Below are 27,594 nucleotides of genomic sequence, written 5' to 3'. Positions count from 1 at the left end.
ACTTTGAAAGGGGCTTGGATGGTGCCGCCACACATTCTATCCCAATGTAATCTCTACATCCCAGACAGTTACTGGGGAATGGCTGTTAGAACAGATATGGTTTCTTTAGTTTGTCAGGGATTTGTGCCTCCTGAATATCCTTGTGGTAAGATGATTTTAAAAGTACCACTGTCTCAATCTTCAGCATCTTCACGTTTGCCATTTCTCAGTTTGACAAAGTAATAAAAGCTGCCTTGAGGTGGAAGAAAACTGAATTGAAGAATAGAAATGCCACATTCATTCATTCCACATCACTCCTCTTCTCACTAATTTAAAGAAGTTATTTTAAGGTATGTGCTAACTCTGGTGGCAAAAAGTATCCTTCAAGGTGTTCCTGGCCATCTCGTCCATTTATGGGGTAGAAAAGGGTCATTTTAATTGTTGGATGCCGAGTAATTTGATTTTTAAAATGACTAAAAATATCTAGTCTAGAGAAACAAGAAAAGCCAGCTCTGACTAGTTGTTTTCTCTTACTGCAACTCAGGTGTGTGACTCCCATTATTTTAGTCACAGGGATTCTTTTACAACCATTCTTTTACATACCTTTTTACAAGTCCAAGCAAAATAATCATGATTATTAACCATGGCTATCTAATTATGAAGTAAAAAAGTAAAGGAAAAGAAAGCATTAAATAAAACACAGATGACCGAACACAGAAGATAAACTGGTTACTTCAATTACAATCCCTTCTGTGTGTGTCTTGATGAAGTACTTCTAGCAGAGATTACACCTCTGAGAGTGAAACTGCTTTGGTGGGCCAATTTGTTTGGTAAGTTGAGACCAAGGTCTTATTTTCCAAAATTATCATGAAGCCAAACTTATTATATCCTTAGATAACTGAAAAGGGTTATAGAGGAGCAAAATAATTTTGTTTAAGGAAAAGTGAATCTTATTGGTTATTAAGAATAACCACAGAGTTCATAATTGGGCAAGGTAAACAATCTCAACTAAATCATATGAAAGTGAAAGAAATATTTAAATAAATTACTTAGAAGAAGCTATTTAAGGAGCTGTTTTGAGATATGCCATTTATGAATATTGAGTATCTTAAATCCAATTAAATCCCACAATTTCTGTTTAGAATGTTTAGCCCCTGTCTTCACTCCAGGAATATGTGATCTAACCACTTGGTGTCTAACTGAAGAACTGTTAGCATTTTAAATTACAACAGCAATTTCATATCTTAATAAAATCATTACAAGAGTTTAAATCTAATCACTTGGCAGTGTCTTGGTTAACCAATCCATATTGAAGTCTTGGGGAGCTTTTTCCCTGGGTTGGTTTCCTCTTGAGTCTTCTCTGTTTTTCTTATCTATCTGTGTCAGCTTCTTGCAGAGATGGACAGGATGAGCTGTGGTGCACTTGTGTCTAAGCAAGGTAGCAGAGGGGATGTGGTGGAGAATTCTCACTTCAGGGTTTTATACTCTTCTCCTTCCCATTTCCATGAAATTAGGAAAACACATCTCTTTCAGGCTTGTTTAGATTCAAAGTTGGTCGCTGTCACCCTTTCACTGGCTTCATGCAGTTGAGGTTTGGCTTAGGTGACACCCTCAGCTCCTGCATATGTCATTTGCCTAATGAATATACAAAATTTCTTTAACTGCTTTTGTTGTTCTTGTGGTGGGAAAGCATCAGGCACATTTTAAAGTTGGTTTTAATCCTTTTTTTTTTTTTTTTTTAGTTCAGTCAGTTTTCTGATATATCCCTTTAGTTCCATCAGGATTTAAAAGGAGTAAAAATTGTGTTTCAAATGAGTCCAAACATTTCTGTTCTCTTTATAAAAGTCAGCTCTCAAAATGGCCTTTTTAAATTAAATTCTTAGAGTCTTTAGGCTGCAATGACCATCAAAGAAGGTATTGTCTTTTCTTTTTACCAGTCTTTGAAGAGGTGGTTCTTGTCTTCACAAAGTTTGATGAGGGATTGCTGAAGCATTGCCAGATAACTAATTTCCCAATTAATATAAACATTTCTTTACTCATATGACTTCTTATGTTAGTAACAGTTATAGCATCAAATTGCCTTGCAGTATTTGTAAATAAAGCATTTTACCATTTACATAACAGTGATATTAGGAGCTGTGTCAGGAGCTTTGCATTTAGTTAATTTTATTTGCAGATCTGCATTTCACAAAGATTTTTGCCATTTCAGTATTTAAGAACTAAATGAAAGCTGTAAAATATTTCCAGCCACATATGTTTTTCCTTAAGTTTTAAAAGACACAAGCAGGGATTTTCCATTGAAAAGAAAAGGGTGGCAATTGAGGTATAGGCTCATTTTATGACTTAAATGTATTGCTCTGATAACAAATTCCTACACTCCTTCTTGCGATCAGGTCTCTTCCTAAAACATGAATGTTTCACATGGTTACAGTCTTGTTATAGCAAGTAAACTTCTATTGAATCTTTTGTTCAAAGCACAAATTTCAATAATAAGTTCATCTTTAAAACATGGCACAACAGAAAGTAGTACAAAGTTAAAGCAAGGTATACTTTAAAATGCAGATTTTCTGAATTTGTACAACACTTACGGGCAATAAAAATCCTTATGGCTAAGAAGGAGTTAGTGCTTGTCCTTGGGGACAGAAAGCAGAAACCTCCTGGAATGTCTTTGATTGGCTTTATGCTTGGTAACATAGCTAGCTAAATATAGTATGTATTGTTATATTTTCAAGCATCCTGCTTATTACATACTTGTAGCTATATCTTAATAGTCAATAAAGGCAGAAACAAGTTTGTAACTACCTTAAAAAGTATTATACTGTAAATATAATTTTTGTATCAATATTGAGATCTTTCCCCTACAGTGTCCTGTAAGTGGTTATTTTTTACATATCAGTAATCCCCTGCTTATGTAAGTTATACTTAGGCATGGCAGAATTTGAGATATAATTTTGATGGATATTATCAACATTTATTTTAAAGCATTTTTTCAATTTTTGTCTATTTTAAATTTTCACAGTCATGGGAAATTATGGGCGAGTTGGACAATGGGAGTGTCAAAGAATAATTAATTACAGTAGACACTGAGATTCAAAAAGTTTATGCTTTAGAACTCCTCCGCAGTTTATTATCGCTTCAAATTGGTTCTTGGGAATGGCCTGGGCAAACACTGTAAAAGCACTCTGACTACATTAGCAATGGTTAGAGCTACAGAAGTTACAAACACATGTTGTTGAGTTATTTTTTTGTTTTTTTCCCCAGATGAGGATAGGAATTCATTCAGGATCAGTTCTGGCTGGAGTTGTTGGTGTGAGAATGCCACGTTATTGTCTCTTTGGAAACAACGTCACTCTGGCAAGCAAGTTTGAGTCAGGAAGTCATCCGCGTCGCATCAATGTCAGTCCAACCACATACCAGTAAGTGCTGCTAGCCTTTCTGGATTGCTTTGATTTCAGCCCTGGCTTTTGAGTGAAATCTTGTGATGCATCCTGCAGTCTCCACCCCCTCCAGAGCAGCTGCAAAACTCCCACCAAAGAAAATGAGTGAAACACTCGGAGAGGCTGGGAAGGAGCATTCCACAGGCCCTTTTCACTGCTCCAGGATTTACTGCTGCAAAGCTAAGAGTGAGCTGTTGGCAGGCCAAAGGAATGGTAGGGAAATGGCCAGTAAATCCATATATCAGCTAGTCCAAAATAGCACCTAAGTGGGCAATGTCTATCCTACCTCCCCCATACCATGTACTCCATGGATATTGTTACAGTTTTCGGCTGAGGGTTCTGTTCCTCATCCGTATGTGGACTTGATGTAGGAAGGTGCAATTCCAATGGCTTATGAGAGTGTGTTTAATTTTACTGATGAGGCTAAGATTTCAAAGAGTTCTAGGTATAGTTGGAGGAAAATGTATTATTTAGCACTGTGAAGAGGCACTCAATAAAAACATTTTCATAATGCAAAAAAAAGATAGAAAATGGCAAAACATTCTCATTGCTAACCCTTTGGAGAAATTATGCAAATTCAGAGTACTTTTGATTAAATAAGGTTATGAGAAACAGCTGGCCTAAAAGAAAGTTCCTCTAATTGTTCAAATTTACAGATTGACTATAAGAATTTCTGCAACTTGATTAGTTCTTACGTGCTCATTTCTTTGTCAAGAGATCTATATCTCTCTTGTTCTTCTACATTATTTGTTATGTGAAGTAATTTTCTGAAGCACAGCTTTGCCCAGGCTTCAGCATCTAGCTGAATACTGTAATACTGTGAACCACCAATCAAGCCATGCTGGGGGGTTTTTTCAGTCGTGCATTTCCATATTTATTTTTCCTGTACCTATCTATATAAATTAAAGTTTTAAATGGAATTTCTTCATCCAAGACTTGAAGCTTCTGATATGCTAAAATATAAAGCAGTGGGACACTAAAGTTAAAAAATAATTAAAACTGGTGAATGAAATGACATTCATCTGGAGAACCCATTCATGACAGGTAAAACTTACACAACAGAAGATGTGCAGTTACTTAAGTAAGTGGCAGACATACTGAGCAGATTTTTGATCATGAAGTACCCAGCAGTGGCTTCAGACAGTTGCATGGTAATAGAGAAGAAAAACCGGGACCCAAACTAATCTTAAGTATGGGAAAACTCTGCACATTATTTTAAATTAAAATTAGAAAATCTCTCTTCTCTTTAAACATATCAGAACTTAGCGTCTTGACCTCAGTGTAATCAAAACATAAAAAGTCTTTTCAGGGTTTTTTCCTGATAAAGTAACTCCATAGAAGTCAGTGGGTGAAAGTCACCCCTGTTTAGAAGTAGCACAAGGTCATTGCAGCACTTAAATCTGCCTTCAGCCATATTTTGAAGACATTTTGCCCTCTATTGCTGAAAGCTGTCTCCATCCCCATCTGTTTCTATTGCTGGTTCTGGAAGTCCTGTCAGTGTTAGAGAGATATTTGAAGAAGTGAGAGACTTTGATGTGAGTTGCACAGATTTAAACCTGGAGTGCAGGAATTCTGCTGACATCAGTGACATTGTGCCAGTTGACATGGGTATTATTGAGAGAAGAATTTGGCCCTTAGAGGAAATCCAGCCAGGAAAGGTAGATATATGTTTTTTGTTAGTCTGATGAAAGCTCAGTACAGAAGTAACCTACTTACTTAGACCATTCATAGAATGTTAGAACTCTTACCTTTTAAAGGTAAGGACCTTTAAGGTCCAGTGCTGTTCCTAGTGGTTTCAGTAGCCATTCTGTTATTACTTTGGCTGCAAGAGTGAAACATTAGCTCACTATGGGACTGGAGAACGGATCTTGGGACGTTGTGTCTGCTTTGCACCATGCTATCTTTAAAGCCAATTTAACTAGCCCTGGGAGGATTGCCCCTGTGCATGATCTCCTGGTAGTATAGGCTGGTGCAAAGGCTCTTACATCATCTTCAACTGTGCCGTAACTGAGGGGTGTGCCTACAGTAACCGGGATGTGAGCGTGTCTTCATACAACCCTGCCAGTCCCCTGCTGCCAATTTGATGCTTGAGCTAACTGGCTGTTTGCATGACACAGAATAGCTTTTACCTACTGTAAGGTATGTTGTGGGCGCAACCCTGATAACAGCCACTCAGGATTGGAGGAGCACAAAAGTGAGTGTTGCACCACCTGTGAACCCCCTGGCTTGTATAACTAGCACTTTGGGCAAAGAGCTCTAAAATGTGTCACCGTTCTGTGCAGTCCCAGGAAATATAATTCAAGTATTTTTATTAATCCATATTTATTTGCTCAATCCTGTTCTCACTTCAGTCAACTGGAGTGAGACTTTAACTTTAACCATTGACTTTAACAGAATGGCCCAATTTAGCAATTTCTCCTGCTCCTCCCACCCCACTCTCTCTCCCTCCCAAAATTAACCTAACAAGGAAACTTTAGCCTTACATTTTCAAGGTATTGACAGGAAAGAAGGTCTCCTTCCATTCATGTGTCGGAGACTGAGTTTCAAATTATTGTAATTCCTGTCTTAAACTAACAAGATGTATAGCTTCCGACTCACTTTGTAACCGACTCATTCCAGGGGATAAAAGAAACACGTTACAAACACGTGCCTGCGTAAACACATACCGCTGAACTATGAAACTAAAATAATTGTTTATATTAGGGTTCATTTCCACAATTTTTTGAAATAGCATGAATAATAATGATTTTGCTGAACAAAATTAATTCCTTTTCCTTACAGCACCCATGGTGAGAAGAAAACAGGAAGTTCACTTAATTGCCTTGACATTTGAAAATCATTTTTAATACCCAAACCTTTTTCCCTTTGCTAGTTTGTGGAGGATGTTAGGGTTTTGTTTTTAGATTGGCCCTAGGAAACCATCTCATTCCAAATATCTGAGTGGCTCACAGAGGATTTGAAGGGTCTTGGGGACCAGATTGCCTTTTTCTTTTTCCACAATGGGGAGGCAACCCCTGTATCCTGACAAGAACATGAAGGGCACTCCACAAGGGGAAGTTTTTCTTCCTCCACAGCCTTCTCCAGTGGACTCTTCCTTGAGAGGGTTAAATTGGCTTGTTGTTGATTTGCCTTGATATCCATGAAGATAATGCCAGAAATTAACCCACAGAGTTCTACAGGACTCACCCTTACTTCACTGAGCATATAAGCTGGCTTGTGTGTTCCTCATGTTGGAAAAGTATAGCCTACCCATTGAACTTATGCTTGTCTTATATTTCAAAGGTACATGTTCTGTCTATTTCTATAAAATATTTTATGTATATTTTTTAATTTATTATAATATACAATATTGTATTAACATTTATGGCAACAGAGCAATGTCAACACCATGAGTATTAAATATTTAGCATATGTGTTCCACAAAATGCATAAAATTAAAATTAAAAGAAATACATTATCTACTAATTTCTAACCTAGTTAAACATTGGACATGCTACTAGGAACCATATTTTGTTGTATATTCAATCACTTTAACACCGTTTTGCCTGCTGTTGACACAGTACAAATAATGAAGGGTAATTAAAATAAGAACATAAGAATGACCATACTGCTCAGACCAATGGTCCATCTAGCCCAGTATCCTTTCTTCTGACAGTGGCCAATGCCAGGTGCTTCAGACGGAGTGAACAGAACAGGGCAATTATAAAGGGATCCAGTCCAAGCATTTGGCAGTCAGAGGTTTAGGGACGCCCGAAGCCCTTCAAGCAGCTCAGGAGATCCTGGCACTCCCGGTGCCGCCCACACCGGCTCCAGCAGTACCCCAGTCTCGGGAAAAACCCCTACTGGGACCTATGCATGTATCCCCACCTCAGCAGCACCATTCCCCATCGAGAGGGACGTCTCACCATAGCTCGCCCCCCCAAAGCCATCACGTCTCAGTACTAGAGGGGCAGGCTCAGCGGAGCCCTCTTTGATCTCCGCAAAGGGGCACTGATCAAGGGACTCGAGGCGTACCTCTCTGGCATAGGTGAAAGTAAGCCGGTAGGCCCTGGTATGGCATACTGGCAAGAGCCGGTGCACCGTACTGGAGCAGCCCAGCTTCCCCAGGGGGCAATTTAAAGGGCCTGGGGCTCCCAGCAGTGGCTGGAGCCCCATGCTCTTTAAATTGCTTCCAGAGCCCCACTGCTGGAGCTCTGGGGTAGTGGCTGAAGGACTCCAGGGGCTATTTAAAGGGCTGGGGCGGTAGAAGCAGGGGAGCTTTGGGCCCTTTAAATAGCCCCCAGAGCCCTAGGGTAGGGGCAGGGCTCCAGCTGCCTCTGCTGCCCCGGTCCTTTAAATAGCCGCTGGAGCCCCACCGCTTCCCCAGGGCTCTGGCAGCTATTTAAAGGACCGGGGCAGTAGAAGCAGGGGAGCCGCGGGCCATTTAAATAGCGTCCGGAGCCCTGGGGTAGCGGGGGCTCCAGCTGCTTCTGCAGCCCTGGTCCTTTAAATAGCCGCTGGAGCCCCGCCGCTTCTCCAGGGCTCTGGGGGCTATTTAAAGGGCCCGCGGCTCCCCTGCCTCTACCTGGGGAAGCAACGGGGCTCCAGCAGCTATTTAAAGGACAGGGGCGGCAGAGGCAGCTGGAACCCCACTGCTACCCCAGGGCTCCGGCGGCTATTTAAAGGGCCAGGGCAGTAGAAGAGGAGAGCCCCGGGCCCTTTAAATAACCCCTGGAGCCCCGGGCTGGTGCTGCTGCTACCCAGGTGGTGGTGGAGGGGGGGGCACTTATCTTACAGGGTGGGCTTGGGCTGGCTCTGACCCCCTCAACCCTGCCCCTTCCACCCTAGGCCCCACCCCTTCCGGGGGCCAGAGCTGGCCCCAGCATACCAGTAAGTCACTTGACTGATTTACACCCCTGCTCTCTGGTAGATTGGCACAGACCCTCTGAGGCATGCGCCACCCAGCAAGAACTCCCGGTCTGGCCCCAGCCATCTTAAAGGGCCCAGTACTGATCACGGGACCGATTGAGGATCAGAGATCACTGGGCTGTCATCACCCGTTTCCTAACAGTACTCGGGAAGATACTCCTGACAGTTGGCCCATATTAGCTCCCGGTCCCATTTGACGTCCCGGTACTGGTCGAGTAGTGTGAGGCGTGAATTGCCAGGTCTCTGACACAGATCTGCTGAATGTGGTCAGTCCCTGAGATCCTGACCAAGATGCCCGTCTCTCTCGGACAGGTCAGCTTTGGGATGCAGTGACTGGCACTGGTTGGACAAGAGCCACCACTCTGTCTGGTCCTGGTTGCCTGGTACCAACTGCTCCGTTTATACCTCCAGCACAGAGCGAGGTTCCCTAACCACAGGACAAGCCCCGGTACCTCTGGTGCTGCCTGTAGCATCAGCACCGAAACCTGGCCCATGGCCATAGGCACAGTGGCTGCTGCCATGGTACCCGTGGAACCTTGGGGGTTCACCCAATCCTCCCAGGCTGCTCAGACAGCATCGGGAGCCTCGGAGAGGCCAGCAGCCTCGGTATCCCATCCCCCTCTGGTGCTCGAGACTTCAGGGTGTAAGACCCCACAGATTCAGGAGGACCCAGGGGAGCAAGCTGCTGGATAAATGGAAGTAGACGTCCTCACGGCACTGTCATTGTCCTAGTCGTCACCAGATGAGGCTATCATGGGGCCCCCACACCCAGTTTCTCAAGACGATCCCAAAGCACACCAGGAACTTTTGAAGAGGGTCACGTCCAAACCGGGGCTTAAGGCAGAGGAACTGGAAGAGCCCTCGGACTCCCTATTTGACTTCCTCTGCTCTTTGGCTCCTGCCAGTGTAGCCCTTAATGAAGAGGTTTCCAAAGTCACTAATGCCCTGTGGCAGACCCCCTCTTCCATGGACCCTGTCTCTAAGAGGGGCAAACACAAGTATTTTGTGTCAACCAAAGGTTTACTTATATTACTGATTACTTATACTCCCACCCTGCCCCCAATTCCCTTGTGGTACAGACAGTTAACCACAAAGAGAGGCAAGGACAACCCGGGGCCACCCCCAAAAACAGAGACTCAAGGAGGCTGGATCTCTTTGGATGTAAGGTTTATTCATCTTCCAGCCTTCAGCTGAGAGTGGCCAACCACCAAGCCCTCCTTGGCTGATATGACTTCAATATGTGGTAAGCCATGGCCAAGTTTGAAGGGTCGCTCCCCGAAGCTTCCAAGGAGTTTCGAGTGATCCTCAATGAGGGCACGAGCACAGCCAGGGTGGCACTCCAGGAGGCGTCAGACACCGCTGATGCTTCTACCCGCACCATAGCTTCCGCTATTTCCATGTGGCGACCCTCCTGGCTGCTCCTCTCTGGGTTGTCCTCTGAGGCTCAGCAGTCAATGCAGGACTTGCCCTTTGACGGCCAAGCCCTATTTATGGAGTAAACAGACAGCAAGTTGCATAGCCTCAAGGACTCCCGCACCACCCTGGGTTTCTACGTCCCAGCCCCGGGGCGTAAGCGGTTCAAACCACAGCAGCCTCAGGGCCAGGGAAGCCAGCCTCAGCAGGACCAGCCCCACAAATGAGCCAAGAGCTACAAGCACCGTCCGAGCCACCTGCCTCCACTTTCTGCCCAGACGGTCTCAACCCGTGCCAAGCAAGGGGCCAAGTGGTCATTTTGAAGGTGTGCCGGAGGGCAACCTACCAGTCTGTTCCCCAGATCCATCTGTCCTAGTGTTCTCCAACTGCCTTTCCCTTTTCCTCCCTGCTTGGATTGTTATAACCTCAGACCGATGGGTCCTCAGCCCAGTGGAGCAGGGTTATACCTTCCAGTTCCTTTCTACCCCCTCTTCCCCCACTCCGCTTTTCGCATCCCTCTTCAGGGACCCCTCTCATGAGAGTCTCCTCACACAAAAGGAAAAGGGATTGCTACAGCTAGGGGCAGTGGAGGAAGTTCCTCTCGAATACTGGAACAAGGGGTTGTATTCCCGGTACTTTTTTATCCTAAGGGCTAAGAGCAGTCTACAGCCTATCCTGGACCTGCAAGACCTCAACAAGTACCTAAAGAAGTTAAAGTTCCTCATGGTTTCCCTGGCTTCTATTATCCCTTCCCTGGATCCGGGCGACTGGTATGCCGCCCTCAACTTGAAGGATGCATACTTCCACATAGCGATCTTTCAAGGACACAGACGCTTCTACTACCAGTTTGTGGTCCACCCGTTGGACCTGGTGACAGCACCGAGAGTGTTTTCCGAGTGCATGTCGGTGGTAGTGGCTTATCTCAGGCACCGGGGTATCCAGATCTACCCATACCTCGACGACTGGCTAATCAAGGGCAGCTCCAGGTCTCAAGTCCAAAGGGATATCATGGTGCTTCAAGCCATGTGCCACCCTCTGGGCCTACTGGTAAATGACAAAAAGTCAATGTTAGTGCCGGTGTAGAGGATGGAGTTCATCAGAGCAGTCCTTGACTCGACCTGCGCCAGAGCGTTCCTTCCGCTAGAAAGGTTCCACATGTTGACGGACCTTATCGCGGTAGTCTCCATGTTCCCTCTGACTACAGCCAGGGTCTGTCTGTGCCTGCTGGGTCACATGACAGCGTGCACTTAGATGATCCACCATGCCAGGCTTCAAATGCTCCTGCAACAATGGCTGGGGACAGTCTATTCCCAGTCCTGAGACACCCTGGTAAAGATGGTTACCATTCCCCAGGCAGTACTCCCCTCGCTGCAATGGTGGACCGACCGCAGGACAGTCCTGGAGAGGGTTCCAGTCAACAACCCCCCTCACTCCATCGAGTTGGTGTCAGATGCCTTGGACCTCAGCTGGGGTACATACCTTGGCGACCTCCAGACAAAGGGGATGTGGTCCCCAGAGGAGGCAAAGTTGCACATAAACATGAAAGAGCTCTGAGCAGTTCAGCTGGCACGCAGATTGTTCCTGCCCCACCTGTTGGGCAAGGTGGTATGAGTCTTGACAGACAGCACTGCCTCAATGTTCTACATCAACAGACAAGGGGGAACGTGCTAGTTGGCTCTATGTCAAGAAGCATTCTGTCTATGGAACTTCTGTATCAGTCATGGAATCCATCTGGAAGCTGGTCACCTTCCCGGTGTCAAGAATATGCTGGTGGACCAGCTCAGCAGGAGCTTCTCCTCTCACCACCAGTGGTCACTCCTGTATGATCTTCCAAAGGTGGGGAACTTCCCTAGTGGACCTGTTCGCTACCAGACAGAACAGGAAATGCCACCAGTTTTGTTCTTGGCAAGGTCTGAGCAAGGGCTCCCTCTCCAATGCCTTCCTCCTGTCGTAATCAGGGAGCCTGATGTATGTGTTCCCTCCAATTCCATTCATCATCAGGGCCCTGGCAGAGATCAAGAGAGACAAAGTGCAGGTTGTTGTGATCGCCCCAGCATGGCCTCACCAGCACTGGTTCAGCATGCTCATGAACTTGTCAGTGGACCCCTCCCTGACCCCTGCCCAATTGCCCGGACCTGCTGTCACCGGACCAGGGTCGGCTCTTACACCCCAACGTTGAGTCCCTCCACCTCTTGGCATGGATGCTATATGGTTAAACCTGGAGGAGCGGGCCTGTTCGAAAGGAGTCCAGTAGGTCCTCCTGGGGAGTAGGAAGCCCTCAACCAGATTGACTTACCTGGCCAAGTGGACGAGGTTTTCCTGCTGGGCGTCCAAACGTGGCATCTCTCCCTTGCATTCTTCCATACATACTACCTGCTCCATTTGAGGAACCAGGGCCTGGCTCACTCTTCCATTAGAGGGCATCTTGCGGCCATCTCTGCTTTTCACCTGCTGATCCAAGGACAGGCGGTGTTTACTCATGTAATGACGGTCAGATTCTTGAGAGGGCTCGAGAGACTCTTCCTGCAGGTCCGGGCTCCTGTCCCACAGAGGGATCTTAATTTGGTCCTCTCTAGACTTACTGGCCCACCCTTTGAACTGCTGGTGTCCTGCTCCCTTTCCCACCTGTCATGGAAGGTTGTGTTCCTAGTGTCAGTGACATCGGCGAGATGAGTCTCTGAAATTAAAGCCTTGACCTCAGAACCGCTGTACACGGTCTTCTACAAAGACAAGGTTCAGCTGCGGCCCCACTGGTCTTCCTGCTGAAGGTGGTATCTACCTTCCATAGGAGCCAGGCCATCTTCCTCCTGGTGTTCTGTCCCAAACAGCACAAGACCAGTGAAGAGAGACGTCTTCACGCGCTGGACATCTGAAGGGCCTTGGCTTTTTATTTAGAACATACCAAGCCTTTCTGTAAATCAACTTAACTCTTCATCGCTATGGCAGATAGGATGAAGGGCCTTCCCGTGTCCTCACACAGGACTTCCAATTGGATCCTCTCATGCATAAAGACCTGTTACGACCTGGTGGGGGTTCTGCTGCCACCAATTGTCAGACCTCAGTCAACTAGAGTGCAGGCGTCTTTAGCGGCCTTCCTGGTGCACATCCCTATCCAGGACATCTGTAAAGCCACAACATGGTCCTCTGTCCACACGTTCACGGCTCCTTATGCCATCACTCAGCAAGCCCGGGACAATGCTGGATTCGGCAGAGCTGTGTTGCAATCTACATTGTCCGTGAACTCCTACCCACCTCCAGGGGTACTGCTTGGGAGTCACCTAATATGGAATGGACATGAGCAAGCACTCGAAGAAGAAAAGATGGTTACCTTTTCCATAACTGGTGTTCTTCGCGATGTGTTGCTCATGTCCATTCCACAACCCACCCTCCTTCTCCACTGTTGGAGTTTCCGGCAAGAAGGAACTGAGGGTGGAGGGAACTGGTGGCACCCCTTATACCATGCCATGCGGGCGCCACTCCAAAGGGCACCAGAGCCGGTCTCCTATGGATACTGCTGAGGGAAAAACTACTGGTGCATGTGGCGAGCACACACACCTAATATGGAATGGACCTAATATGGAAAGGACATGAGCAACACATCTTGAAGAACACCAGTTACGGAAAAGGTAACTGTCTTTTCCTCAGGGTTGTCACTTAAATATTGACAATAAAGATAGCTTTATCCTCTGAATCAGACATAGTTAAAGTTTCATTTAATTTTTTGCTCTACTTATTCACAACTTTGTCTTGCCTAGTAATGCCACTCTTCTGGCTGGAATAAGGAGTGAACAACATATTTTAAGAAGTAAAAGTTTGGAAGCCATAAGACCAGATCCTCAGCCAATGTAAATCATCATAGCAAAGGGTAATGATTGATTCCACTGGAGATATGCCCAGTTTACGCTAGCATAAAACTCTGGCCCTCAGTATAACTTCTCTGATGGAAATGTGAGGATATTTCTTAAGGGTTACTATTCTGTTTACCCAATTGTAGATAAACAGCGGTTCTGAGGTCAAGGCTTTAATTTCAGAGACTCATCTCTCCGACGTCACTGCCACAAGGAACACAACCTTCCATGACAGGTGGGAAAGGGAGCAGGACACCAGCGGTCCAAAGGGTGGGCCAGTAAGCCTAGAGAGGACCAAATTAAGATCCCACTGCAGGACAGGAGCCCGGACCTGCAGGAAGAGTTTCTCGAGCCCTCTCAGGAATCTTACCGTCATGTCATGGGTAAACACCGCCTGTCCTTGGATCAGCAGGTGAAAAGCAGAGATGGCCGCAGAGAAGAGTGAGCTATAACTCACTTAAGAAAGATTTTCCACACGTAGCAGTTAGTGTGGAGGATGGTTAGACGATGTTTTGGAAGTCAACAAATGGAGTATCACTGAGAGTTGAAGGGGCAGTGAGTGATACAAAAAGAATCAATGACAGATAAGTTGGAAGGGGCAGAGATATGCAGGGCCCTAAGAACTTGAACTTAATACAGTAATACCAATAAAAATAATAATAATCCAGGATGGTTGTGAGTAACTTTCTGTTTAATAGGATCTGCACGTGCAATTCCACATCAGATACTTCCATTCTTGCTATATTGCTGTGTTGATGAATATAACTAATATTTTGTTGTTGTTTAAAAAAGTAGTTCTTTTAAAAACAACAACAGAAAATGGTATGAAAATGAACTGGGTTTTCATCTTTATATCAGTTTAAAATTACTGCCATTCCTCATGAGGTATTTGTAACTTTCTGTGCCCCGCTATGGAAATTCTGCCCCACTTTTTTTGTGCTTATGAAGCAGTCGGGTACTGACCATGTGTCTAACGCTCTTCAGCTTCCAAATGATAATATAACATTGTATAAAATAAACAGTCATCAACTCCCAAAATATAATCCCATTTTTAAAAGGCCTTTATTGGCTTCAGATGTTTCCTTTTGAGTCTATAATCTGCCTGTGTAAGAACCAGAGTTTAAAAATATAAATATAACATTTGCTGTTGCCTAGCAACAGCAGTGAACCTTGGGCAGCCTTGCACCAATTACACCTGTCTGGAAAGAACTCAAAGTTGTAAGACAGCAGGACTTAACAAAGGTTGCCTTTGAATCTATTAGGAATAAAAGCTCATTTCTGCTCAAAACATCTTGTTTTCTCGCTTTTGTCTCAGTTAGGCCTTTCAAAATGTTCTGAAGGGCTGAAGACCCCAGTTTGATCTGAATCCCTGATCATCACCAATAGATCCTGATTGGAAACACTGGGACAGCGCCAGCAAACCTCCCAGTGTAATCAATAGGGATTGCTTAGGGAGTACAGGACCCAAGTGTTTGTCTACATCAGATTTGGAAAATGTATTGAAGGAAAATAACACAGTCCCCTATTCCTTCAATAAACTGTCTAGTCTGGGCTCATTCCTTAATTTTGCTTGAATGAATAAAAACTCCCTATTTTGCATACTCTGAAGGCAAACATAATCTGTGGTTTCATGGGTCCCTTCTGCAGCATGTAAAATAGATTAATTCTATGTTTATTTATTGTTTACAGCCTTAATGTGGTGGTTGTTTACATAATAGTATTATAATATACCTACCTTTATCCTGTTTATCTGACTAATAATATTACCATAAAATGCCTTTCCTCTGGGGATCTCAACGCATTTAACAAAAGAGGGTAAGCATCATTATTCCTATTTTACAGATTATTGCATTTAAAAATAATTTACCTTTCCCCCACCTCCTTTCTTCTGCACTGCTTTTCCCAACACACACATATACACTCATTATGGAAAAGGCCTACAGAATTTAGTAGAAAACTTATAATTTGTATAGAATTTTTTAACCATCCTATAGAATTTTATATAAAATAATCCATGCTATAAATAGTTAAAGAAAGTGTGGAAAGGATATATTTCTCTCTTAAATTATATAGGCTTGTTGAGGAATTTGAATAGAAGCCAGATTCATTTTTGTAGGAATCTATTGATTTATTTAATCTCTATTAAATGCTGTAAAATTGTTTACCACAAGGTGCTCTCTGCTGAATGATCAGGCACTTTGATTCTTTCAAAAGCTTTTTCAGGTTAATCAAATGCCATTTCTGATAGGTTTTACAGTATTCTTTAGTTTTACATCTGTCGGTTCCTCAAGATGGTACATGTACAGTGTTCTGAGATATTGCCAAGCTGTTATACTTTTTCCTAATGCTCTAAAACAGACAGCAGACCTACTAGCTGCTGAGCTGCAGTGTATAGGAACAGCAGGATCCTCCTCACCAGATTAATGGGAAATACAAATAGTAATATTGCAAAGCCAGAGGTGGGCATTTATCAGGTGCTATACTGCACTCCCTGTGATGTACATTATGTCCTATAACAAAAGCAAAACACAGGACATTGTCCCTTTTGGAAATACATTACAATTGAGCTGCAAGAAGGAAAAATACCAAGACCACTTCATCAATGCCAAAACCATAGGGTAAAATGTCAAAAGAATTAGAACCAGATATTCTTAGCTCAGTATAAGTATTCTGAATCCAAAGAATCTTTCCACAGTAAATACAAATTGTAGTAGGAGGCCAAAATCACTAACATTTTGGACAAAATGGATCCATTCTGAACATTACAAAAGAAAATTAGCATCCTCATCAGTTGTACTTTAGAAATACTTCTGACTGGGTACTGTAATGATCTGTCACTTGAATTCACATTGGAACAAAGGACTTGCCATGTCGTATCAGACCAGTCATCCATGTAGTACAGTATCCTGTCTGTCAGTGACGAATACCAGATGCTACAGAGGAAGGCATAAAAAATGAGGAGTGGACAGTTTGAGGACAGCCTGCTCACAGAGGAAGCTTTATTTATAATCACATCAGCTAGCAGCTGGATATGTGCATGTTTACATACATGTGTATATTGATTCTATAAAATGTACAGAATGATCTATTTATCTGGCTAATGAAATACCAAAAAAAAAAAAAGCCACATTAAAAGAACATTATTAAGGTTTCAGAGTCAAGCACTCAAAAGTTAGGAAATGCCAGAATTAAGGTTGGGATGTTTAGATGCACAGCACAAACCTCTAGCAATTGAGCTGATTGAGCAACTGGTAACAGCAGTAGGTTTTTACCCTCCATGTGAATTTCAATAATTTTCTAGGTGCCTAAAAGTTAGGTGTAACCTCTAACTCCTTTTTGCGCATTCAGGCCTCAGGCTTTTAAAAACCCCATGGGGCACCTAATTCCCATTGATTTCAGTGGGAGTTGTGCAACTAGGAATTTTTGAAATACCTGTTGGGTGGCTATCTGCATCACTAGATGTCTAGACGCCATCAGTTTAGGATTAAACAAAGACTGTGACTGGCTAGCCAACTACAAAAGCAGTTTCTCTTCCCTTGGTGTTCACACCTCAACTGCTAGAAGAGGGCCTCATCCTCCCTGATTGAACTAACCTTGTTATCCCTAGCCTGATTCTTGCTTGCATATTTATACCTGCCTCTGGAAATTTCCACTACATGCATCCGACGAAGTGGGTATTCACCCACGAAAGCTCATGCTCCAATACGTCTGTTAGTCTATAAGGTGCCACTGGACTCTTTGCCGCTTTTACAGATCCAGACTAACACGGCTACCCTTCTGATACTAGATGTCTAAGTATCTTTAAAACTCTGAGCCTTGGGTACTTTTGAAAATTTTACCCCAGATCAGTTTGATCTGTCATGTTGCTTCCCCTCCACAGAGCTTTGTTAGCTCCCTCTGAATTTTTACGCAGTCTTCTCTAGTTTTGATAGAATTATAATTATCCAGGTACTCTGTAGCAAGTAATGAAACCCTCTGATTTCCTACAGAAGGAAGATCTACGCATGGGGAATAGTTACTGAGAGAAGGAGATTAAGCAGACTCGAAAGGATGACTCACCAGCAGTTGTATTTTTCTATCAACCTGACTTCTAAATCGGAATGTTGTACACACTAACTGAAAGCAGCAAATGTTGAGGCTGAGCCCTTTCTGCCAGTTGCCAGTTTCCAATTGCTTACCCAAGACCACAGGAGGAGGTAGTGTCCCAGCAAAAGTCATGCGCTCGGCTATCCATGCCATGCCTCTCAACAAATATCTGCACTAATTAACTGGGAAAAGAAATGGTGGCCGTAGATTTGCATTCAAATAGTTGTAGATGAAACCACATTAATGGGTCTTTAAGGACTCACAGCTGAAGATGTACCTAAACTTCCTGCCAGATAGTCTTTGAAATCTTGTTACTCTATCACTATGGCTCTACCTACTGTATAAGAAAACGAATATTTAGAAAAGCTTCAAGGAAGATGCATTTAAGGGTTTCCCCAAAGCCCTGTCTGTGTTGACCCCCACCACATGTTCATTTACAAAAACACCCAGTCTTTCAAATGCTTGTTTCCCATGATGAATAATCAAAAGGAGCAAAGTAATTCTTAAAATATAGTTATTCTGTTTTCATGCTGATGCCTTTACATAAAATTGGGGAAGCTAAATTTAGAAAAAATGTTTCCAAGCAGAATAATGTATTCCCAAACGCAATGTATTTCTGGGCAATGGCAGCAACGCTTCTAGTAGTTTAGTGACAGCTGCTTTTTAGGGGGGAAGAATTTAAACAGATCAGGAGAATTTCAGATTAGGAGGAGAAAACTGCCAAGAATATTAAACTATGAATGAATGTTTGAGGAATTCTGCCTCCACATCAATAGGGGGACCAAGCTGAATCATAGAAGATTAGGATTGGAAGAGATGTCAGGAGGTCAGCTAGTCCAACCCCCTGCTCAAAGCAGGACCAACCCCAACCAAATCATCCCAGCCAGGGCTTTGTCAAGCTGGGTCTTAAAAACCTCTAAGGATGGAGATTCCACCACCTCCCTAGGTAACCCATTCCAGTGCTTCGCCACCCTCCTAGTGAAATAGTGTTTCCTAATATCGAACCTAAACCTCCCCCACTGCAACTTGAGACCATTGCTCCTTGTTCTGTCATCTGCCGCCACTGAAAACAGCCAAGCTCCATCCTCTTTGGAACCCCCCTTCAGGTAGTTGAAGGCTGCTATCAAATCCCACCTCACTCTTCTCTTCTGCAGACTAAACAAGCCCAGTTCCCTCAGCCACTCCTCGTAAGTCATGTGCCCCAGACCCCTGATCATTTTCATTGCCCTCTGCTGGACCCTCTCCAATTTGTCCACATCCTTTCTGTAGTGGGGGGCCCAAAACTGGATGCAATACTCCAGATTATGTGACCTATTTTTATTAACCTCTTGCTCTTGGAGATTGTCCAAATGTCCTTTATTTGGATAACATTCCAACTCCCAAGACACCGTGGCAGGAAATATTCTTCTGCACCACACTCTAGTGAAAATCTTTTTAAATTGCAGTTTATGCCACTTATTCTACTTTTACATTCTAAAAAAAGATTCATTTGCCCAACTGGGGTTAGTAACAAAACTATTAGAATGATATTAACAGTGATTTAGTTGGGGGATTGGTCCTGCTTTGAGCAGGGAGTTGGACTAGATGACCTCATGAGGTTCCTTCCAACCCTGATATTCTATGATTCTATGAACACCTGTGGGTTGCAAAATAGCACAACTGTAGAATCCAAATTAAAAAAGGAGTTAGAAACCACATCTCAGCCATGCTGGTTTCTTCAGATGTCACCAAAGTGTCATCCCTGCTACTCATTCTCTCTTTGTATCTCATTCACTTCCCAAGCTGAGGTGGGGGGGCTCCATGGGTCAAACATTGCTTCTGACTTTCTTTTTCGTGTGTGTACATTAAAGGAGGAGTTCTTGGCTTAACTTTCAGAACCTGAAGCAATGTCTTATCTAAGCAACAGTTCAGTGCATGACTCTTCTCTCACTGATTTAGGCCACACATTACGTAAAGGAATAAGGAAATAGTTGCATTTTCTGAGACCATGGGCCAGATCTTCAACTCTGGTTAAGTCACTTTTGTGCTCCTCCGTCAGCACAGAGGGTCCTGAAAGCTGTCTCAGCTAAGTGACTGAGAAGTCCTGAATTCTCAAATAGGGCAAAGGCAAGTAGCTGGCCTTATCCACCCACCTCCACTTTGGCACAGGGGGTTTTATAGGGCAGAGCTGAAATGTAGCGTGCCCTGGTGGTCCTGGGCTGGTAGAACATCCCTAGGGGACAGTTCCAGTTGTAATTTATTGTATTAAATTACAATAGTTTTGTGGCTCCTTTAGCTTCTGCTGGAGACCAGTGTCTATCCTCAGGATCAGGAGCGGAGTAATGGTGGCTTAGAGGGTCTAGTTTTATTCTTTTTTTAAAGAAACAAATAAGGTTCAAACTGGTGAGGCTAATTCTTACACTTTTTAACACCCTCCTATTGGTTCCACTTGCAATTTCCAGCAACTTGCACCAGCTCATAACTTCTGGAGCTTGATTCTTCATTTCTTTGCACCTTGTGCCATCATTGACACTCAAAATTGTAACATTTCTCACCCACTTTGCACAGGTGTAAGGCCCCAGTCCTGCACATGGGTGTTCATTAACCCAGGTTAAATACAGCATAGTAAGTTGCAAAGATCAAGGCCCAAATGGCAACACAAGATGCAAGATATACCACTACTGATTTTCTCCCAGCTCGAATCTGCTCATTTCTACATTAATATTTTAAAAGCACCATTTTTTTTTTAATTTAAAACCACAAGTGAAAGGTCATTGGGACTACACAACTCACCCATAAAGTTAAAATGACTCCAAGGCAGGAAGCCCTTGACTTCAACAAAGCCAAGTGCTTTTCAGTGAATATACAGAATTCAGCAAGGATTGAGCAGAGGGAGCTTGCAGATTTCACTCTGAGAATATTCCAAGAGCTGCTACTGCTTGCAGAAATCTGGGTGGGAAATCTGTGGGCCAGAGAAAAGTTCCTGCAATCTATTAAACCAGTAGATTTAAAGCTAGGAACACTTACTGCAAGCATTGCTGAAATTAAAGGAGAAAGTCTCCTCTGTAGAGGCCAGCACAGGCTTTCAAGCAATTCAGAAAAGATTATAGTATTTTGATCATAGAATTGAAGACTTGGAAAACAGATCATGACACGCAAACCACCGGATAACAAGCACCATAGCAGAGACTGAAGGCAAAAACATGGTTAGATTTGTAACCAGCCTGATTCTAAAGCAATGGAAGGAAAATGCCTTCAGATGCACATAGGAAGTAGTTAGAGCAGAGATCCATACTTCAGACAAAACCCAAACAAGGGGCAGCTTGTGTGCCATGATAATAGACATTCTGGGATTTCAGGACAAGGGGAAAGTTTTAGAATGTGCTGGGAAGCCTGGAAAATTCACCTGGAGCAGTATTCCTTTTACAGCTTCCCATGACTAAGTTTTGGGAACAATAAGAGAAGGGAATATAGAACCTGTTCCAAAGCCCACTGGAGCCAATGGGATTCTTTCAGTTGACTTCAGTGGGCTTTGGATAAGGCTTTCAGAGAGATAATAAATATCCTGGCAGGGAAAGGCACAAGCTGCTTTCTTATTTCTAAGAATTCACCATGACTCCAATGTAATGTTCTTCAAAACCCTGCAAGGCTGAATTCCACTTTCTTCACTGTCTTTGTTAGCTTGAATATAACAGGAAGATGATTTATAGAACAAGTCTGAGCTGTTGTGATGATGGTGGTTGTTAAAATTCTTCCTTGGAGTTACCTACTACTCTCTCTTTTCCCACTCAGTCTTGGGACAGGGGATGGGAGGAGTGCTAGACTTCTTTATTTTTCTGGGACTATATCTTCTATATCAATAACTTATTTGAGGAAAGTCATTTGACAAAGGGGCCACAAGGCTTGCAGTTCTGGCCAGCTGAGGATTTCTGTGCTATGGGAGGAAACCTCAGATGACAAAAAGCCAGTATAGGCACGTCTGTACCATTGCCCCTTCTTGCCTGGGGCATAGTGGCCATAGCTACAGGAAAGTAGATTACTCCTGGGGGAATTCTGTGCCATTGTGCAATGCAGAATTTTGCAGAAATTAATGCGCATGCAGAATTTCCTTTTCTACCCACAGAAATGGGCTGTTGAGATGTTGGCCGCCACTATGGCAGAGCCCAGCTCACAAATAGAAAATATTAAAAGTCTTTAGTTTAGAGAAACAAGAAATGACAGGCCACCTCGAATTGTTTCTTTTATTGCCAGCTCAGTGGTGTGACTTCTACTATTGCAGTCACAGGGTTACTTTTACATACCTTAGCCAACCCCATGATTGAGACCTAGCAAAATAAGCACAATTATTTACCATGACTATTTTATTATTAAAGAAAGGGGAGATATTAAAGAAAACAACACAAATTATAAACTGATTACTTCTGTTACAATTTCTTCTGTATGCTTCTCTTTGGAGTGCTTTTAGCAGAGATTACACCTTTAAGAATGGACCAGCCTTTCATGGGGCACTTTTCTCTTGGTAAGTTGAGACCAAGATCTGATTCCCACAAATTATTTTGTAGCCAATCTTAGATATAGATGGGCAAAATAATTTCATTTGGAATTTCCTTTTGGTCTTTATAATAAGAGTTTATAGATGCACAAAGTAAGCACTCTCACCAATCTATGTTGAAGTTTTGGGGAACTTTTCCTTGGATGGTTTCTTCTTGTGTCTTCTCTGTTCTTGTCTGTGTAGTAGCTTTCTTGTAGAAATGGACAGGATGAATTGTGAATTGCTTGCTGTTTAAACAGGGTAGCAGAGGGTGTATCTGTGTGAGGAGTGGTCACTGCAGGGTTTTTAATACTCTTTTCCTTTTTCATTCCATGAAATTATATAAAAACAGGACTCTTTTGGCTTTGTTTAGATTCCAAGTTGGTTGTCACTCTTTCATTGGCTTCATGCTTTTTAAGGTTTCAGAGGAACAGCCGTGTTAGTCTGTATTCGCAAAAAGAAAAGGAGTACTTATAAGACACATGCATCTCTAAATATACTACCAAGTACATAAAGACTAACAATATTTTCCACATCTCAAGGACGATTTTAACCAGTTGATTCTGGGAAACTTTCACGGGAGAGTGCATCAGCCACTTTGTTAGAAGCTCCTGAGATGTGTTGGACGTCGAAATCAAAATCTTGGAGAGCTAAACTCCACCGAAGAAGTTTTTTGTTAGTTTCCTTGACGGTGTGAAGCCACTTCAGTGCAGCATGGTCGGTTTGCAGGTGGAAACGCCGTCCCCAAACATATGGGCGTAGCTTTTCCAGAGCGTAGACAATGGCGTAACATTCTTTTTCAGTGACTGACCAGTTGCTTTCCCTCTCAGACAGTTTTTTGCTGAGAAACACTACAGGGTGGAATTCTTGATCAGGTCCTTTCTGCATTAAAACTGCTCCCACACCACGCTCGGACGCATCTGTGGTTACTAGGAACGGTTTGTCAAAGTCTGGGGCCCTTAGTACAGGGTCAGACATGAGTGTCGCTTTAAGCTTGTTAAAGGCCTTCTGACACTTTCCGGTCCACTGAACAGCATTTGGCTGTTTCTTTTTGGTTAGGTCTGTCAGTGGGGCAGCGATTTGGCTGTAGTGCGGTACAAATCGTCTGTAATAACCAGCCAAGCCTAAGAAGGATTGAACCTGTTTCTTTGACTTTGGGACAGGCCACTTTTGGATAGCATCCACTTTGGCCTGTAGGGGGCTGATAGTTCCTTGACCCACCTGGTGTCCAAGGTAAGTCACTCTGTTTAGGCCTATTTGACACTTCTTAGCCTTAACAGTTAGTCCTGCCTCCCTTATGCGCTCAAGGACTTTTTGTAGATGTTCCAGGTGGTCTGCCACAAGTACTCCTTTTCTTTTTGCGAATACAGACTAACACGGCTGTTCCTCTGAAACCTGTCATTATGCAAGGCACTGCATTTAGCCGTATGGAGTGGAAAATTTTTTTCTAAGGTGCCACAAGTACTCCTTTTCTTTTTGCGAATACAGACTAACACGGCTGTTCCTCTGAAACCTGTCATTATGCAAGGCACTGCATTTAGCCGTATGGAGTGGAAAAATTTTATCTAAGGTGCCACAAGTACTCCTTTTCTTTATGCTTTTTAAGGTTGTCTTAGCTGGCACCTTCATCTCCTGACTGTCATCTGTTCAAAGAAAATGAAACATTTCAAATTGCCTGTTATTTTTGTGGCAGGAACATTCCAGATAACCCTTTAAAGTTAAGAGTTTACCTTCTCTTTACTCAATCCATTTTCAGAGCTATTCCTTCAATTTTATTCGAGTTCAACAGGAAATTAAATTCTGTTTTCAAAAAGTCCAAACATTCCTATTATTTATAGAAATGATTTTAGTTCTCAAAACAATCCTTTAAAATTAAATAATTTTTAAAATCTTTAACTTAATAATTGTTAAAGAAGTTGCTGATTCTTTATAACAGTTTTGGAGAGATGATTCTTCATCTTCCTGAGTTAGGTGAGGGAGTTGCTTGAGAATTACCAGTAATTACTTAATTTCCCATTAATATAAGTATTCTATACGTAAATGGCTTATTACATTAGTAATTAGTTTAGGTTATTAGAATCCATGTTGGTACATAAAAGCTTTTTACCATTTACATAGAAATGACATTAGGAAATTATATTAAGAGTTTTGCATTTAGCTAACATATTTGCAAGTATGCATTTCACCAAAGTGTTCGCCATGTCAACATTTATGAAATAAAGAGTAGGTTTAAAGTATTTCCAGTATCTTTTCTCTAAAGTTTTAAAGACCTAAGCAAAGAGGTTTTTCTCGCAAAAGCGTGCGGGTTGATAGAGACCCACTTTACCTCTTGACTTATTGCTCTGATAACTCAAATCTGTATTCCTTTGTGCAATCAGTATTTCCCCCTAAAACATGAATGTTTTACATGGTTTGTTTGCTCTTGAGTCAAGGTGCTTAGAGTTACAATTTTCTGAGTTTGTATAGTACTGAGGGTAATAAACATGGTTTTATGGCTAAGAAGGGGTTATGTTTCTGACATTAGCTTGTCCTTCGGGACAGAAAGCAGAAACCTCCTGCAATTTCTTCAGCCAGCGTTTTATACCATAACTAACTAAACACATACAAATACTGTTATATTTTCAAGTATCTTGGCTATAACATAATTGTAGCTATATCTTAGTATTCAATGACCTAACATCAAACAAAATAAGTTATCATTTTATTAATATCATTTGGCATCAGTACTGAGGTCTGTCCACACCAGGATTCTGGCTTGTGATTGGTTAATATTCACACAATAATTTAAGGATGTTTCTGACTGGGTGTTGCACAGGAACTATCTTTTAAAGATTTACTCAGACTATCAGGCCACATCATTCTTGATTGCCTCTTTGTTTTTTCCTAGGCTTTTGAAAAAGGAAGAAAACTTTACTTTTATCCCTCGGTCCCGTGAAGAGCTTCCAGACAACTTTCCAAAGGAAATCCCTGGGATCTGTTACTTCCTGGAGGTCACAAGTGGTCAGAAGCCGCCAAAGCCCTCCATTTCGTCTGCCAGAGTGAGAAAGGTTTCCTACAACATTGGCACCATGTTCCTTCGGGAGACAAGCCTATGAGGCCTGCTGCAGATCAAAGACTAGTCAAAAAAGCACAAGCCCAGAACTGGGTCATGAGAGGAAAGTTGGATATTCTTTTTATTTCACTGCCTTGTCCTGGACAAGCAGTAAAAGCTCTATCTAATGTCAGGCAATAATTATTTTAAAAGGTGGGTGACTGCTGTCAGTAAACAAACTGGAAAGAGGGAGAAAAAAATGAAAGAAAATACTTCTATTTCCAGAGGAATTATTGGTTGTAAATTTCAATTTGGCCCCTTAAAAAAAATCTTTGGGGTTGATTTTTGTTTTGAACAAAAGTGGGTGATGGTTGTCTGGGTCATTTGCACCAGCGAAGCAGAATTGAGCATCAGTTCTGATTATGCATTCCTACATTAATATATCATTCACCAAGGTAACAGTGTTTTTTAACTTTCTGAACAAACATTTCATACATATACTGTAGAGTGCTGTAACCTTCCTGGCAAGAGGAATATATAATTCAGCACAATATTGTAGGGATTTTACCTATTTTTATACATATTTCACTTTCTTGACAATTACATTCCATATACTGTAAAATGAGTGAGCTTTTCAGAATAAGCTACTGTATATTTCAGATATTCTCTCTCTCTGTCAAAGCTTATTATTATACAAGTGGCAAGACTTTTGACTTTTTGGCAACAAAAATATTAAGGAAAAAAAGAAAAATACATTGGTAAGTCTCTTTACATGGCTTTTATGGTTTAGATGAACATTGTCTTGCATATATACTATAAAATGATGTTCAGATGTTCAGTATTTGTCCTACTAGTAACGTGTCCAGTCTCTCCAGAACAATGCAAACAAAGGCTTAAAGATCAATGTCTTGATGGGTAAAACAAAATTCTGTTGCATACCATGGGCCTCCTCTCATATCATCGATTTTATGTAGAAGTCCTTATGATGAATGATATAGCCTATTGAAAGCAGCCTCCAGCAGATATGGGAAGCACTTTGGGAGGTATTTCCAAAGCAGCTCAATCACAGGAATACAGGTTCCATTGACTTTTAATGGGACTTAAATCACTTAGGAGCTTTTGAAAATCACATCCTTTATTAACAACGTTACGCTGGAAGTTTCATCTGCTGCTGGCTTGGCTGAAATGTTGCTGCTTTTTCTAGTGCAGAATAGACTAAAAGACATAAACATTTAAAAAACGAAAATGCTTACCTATAGTATAATGCAAATGACTGTTCAAAATTTAGATTAATCAAGATCAGTAAAAAATAAAGGGCCAGATTCTCATCTATTGAAAATTTATGCAACTCTGTTGTCTTCAGTGGAGCTATACCCCATTTACAGCAGGGGAGGATCTGGCCCCAAATGGTCACATCTTCAGACAGACTTTATTTTTTCAGATTTCACCCTTTCCATTGGGTTTCCTTTTCAATTAGCACTAGCTGTAGACCTGCCTCTGCAAGCCTACCCACAGTAGGGTCCTAGTCTTACAGACCAATGCTGTTCTATTCTTAGAGAAAACAGTTTGTTAGCTAATGTTTATACAGTGCTTTTGAAGATGTATAGCTCTGATCAAAAGCCCATTGAAATTAAAATTAAAATCTCAGTTTTACCAGCAGCTGCTGGGTGCTGAGCAATTTTCAGAATCAGACCACTTGTTTTGCCCAAGTATTGGTGTAAGGTCCTAATTTGAGCACTTTTTTTAAAAAAAAAATTTGGCCCTTGGGTGAAATTATCTCTGCACTTTGTGCTATGGAGAGGATAAAAGGAGTCGGAAACTCACTCCTTTGACGACAGTCTGTGGCAATGGTGGGGGATCAGTCAGCACAGCCTCACCTCCAATCCTAGAATCTGTTTCATGACAACTCTGCATGTTTGGGGATACTTAGTTTCTGGGAAACGTGGTGGGGTGGGGAAGGGCCAACTCCAACCCAAAGGGATTTCCTCATGTAAGAGAAATCTGATCCTGTCATGTCCTGCTACCATGAGGAAGAGGGGACCTGAGGTTAGCACTGAGAATAGCTTTAATGTGAATGCCCCAAGCATCCATATGCTAGTTTCTCCCATGGATCTCAGAGCATCCCTGGGACTAGAGGTCTCTATCTCCTGTCTGCTATGCAGTGGAGCAAATGCAGCTCCTCCTCCACCATCCAAAGGCTGACCTGATGAAAACTCTTTGGACTTGAGATTGCAGCATTTCCAGCCTGACTGCAGACCTCTCCTAGCTTTCTGAAAAAGAAGACATGTTTTGGCCTGAACCATTAGTTTACACATGTACAGCATGTAAAGTGCATTTTTCATGCAGTGAAAACAAATGGTGTGGACTAAAATCACAGACGGT

The 27,594-nt window shown here is 42.6% G+C and overlaps 1 protein-coding gene across 4 annotated transcripts in view; it reads left to right on the top strand.

The window, feature by feature from the left end:
• GUCY1A2 (guanylate cyclase 1 soluble subunit alpha 2) overlaps positions 1 to 26,050 on the top strand; it is a 275,976-nt gene extending 249,926 nt beyond the window's left edge. For 2 of the 4 annotated variants that reach the window (XM_048844394.2, XM_075127098.1), the window contains 2 exons: positions 3,241 to 3,395; positions 25,069 to 26,050. In XM_048844394.2, coding sequence (XP_048700351.1) covers positions 3,241 to 3,395; positions 25,069 to 25,276 — 363 coding nt within the window. In that variant the 3' untranslated portion in view covers positions 25,277 to 26,050. Of the gene's footprint in view, positions 1 to 3,240; positions 3,396 to 6,197; positions 6,656 to 17,574; positions 17,751 to 25,068 lie in introns of those variants that run through there. The other 2 variants (XM_075127095.1, XM_048844404.2) reach the window with 2 other exon arrangements.
• Positions 26,051 to 27,594: the final 1,544 nt, after the last annotated feature.

Source organism: Caretta caretta, chromosome 1 (assembly GCF_965140235.1).
Source record: "Caretta caretta isolate rCarCar2 chromosome 1, rCarCar1.hap1, whole genome shotgun sequence".
NCBI lineage: Eukaryota > Metazoa > Chordata > Testudines > Cheloniidae > Caretta > Caretta caretta.
This window is presented reverse-complemented; position numbering and strand designations above follow the sequence as displayed.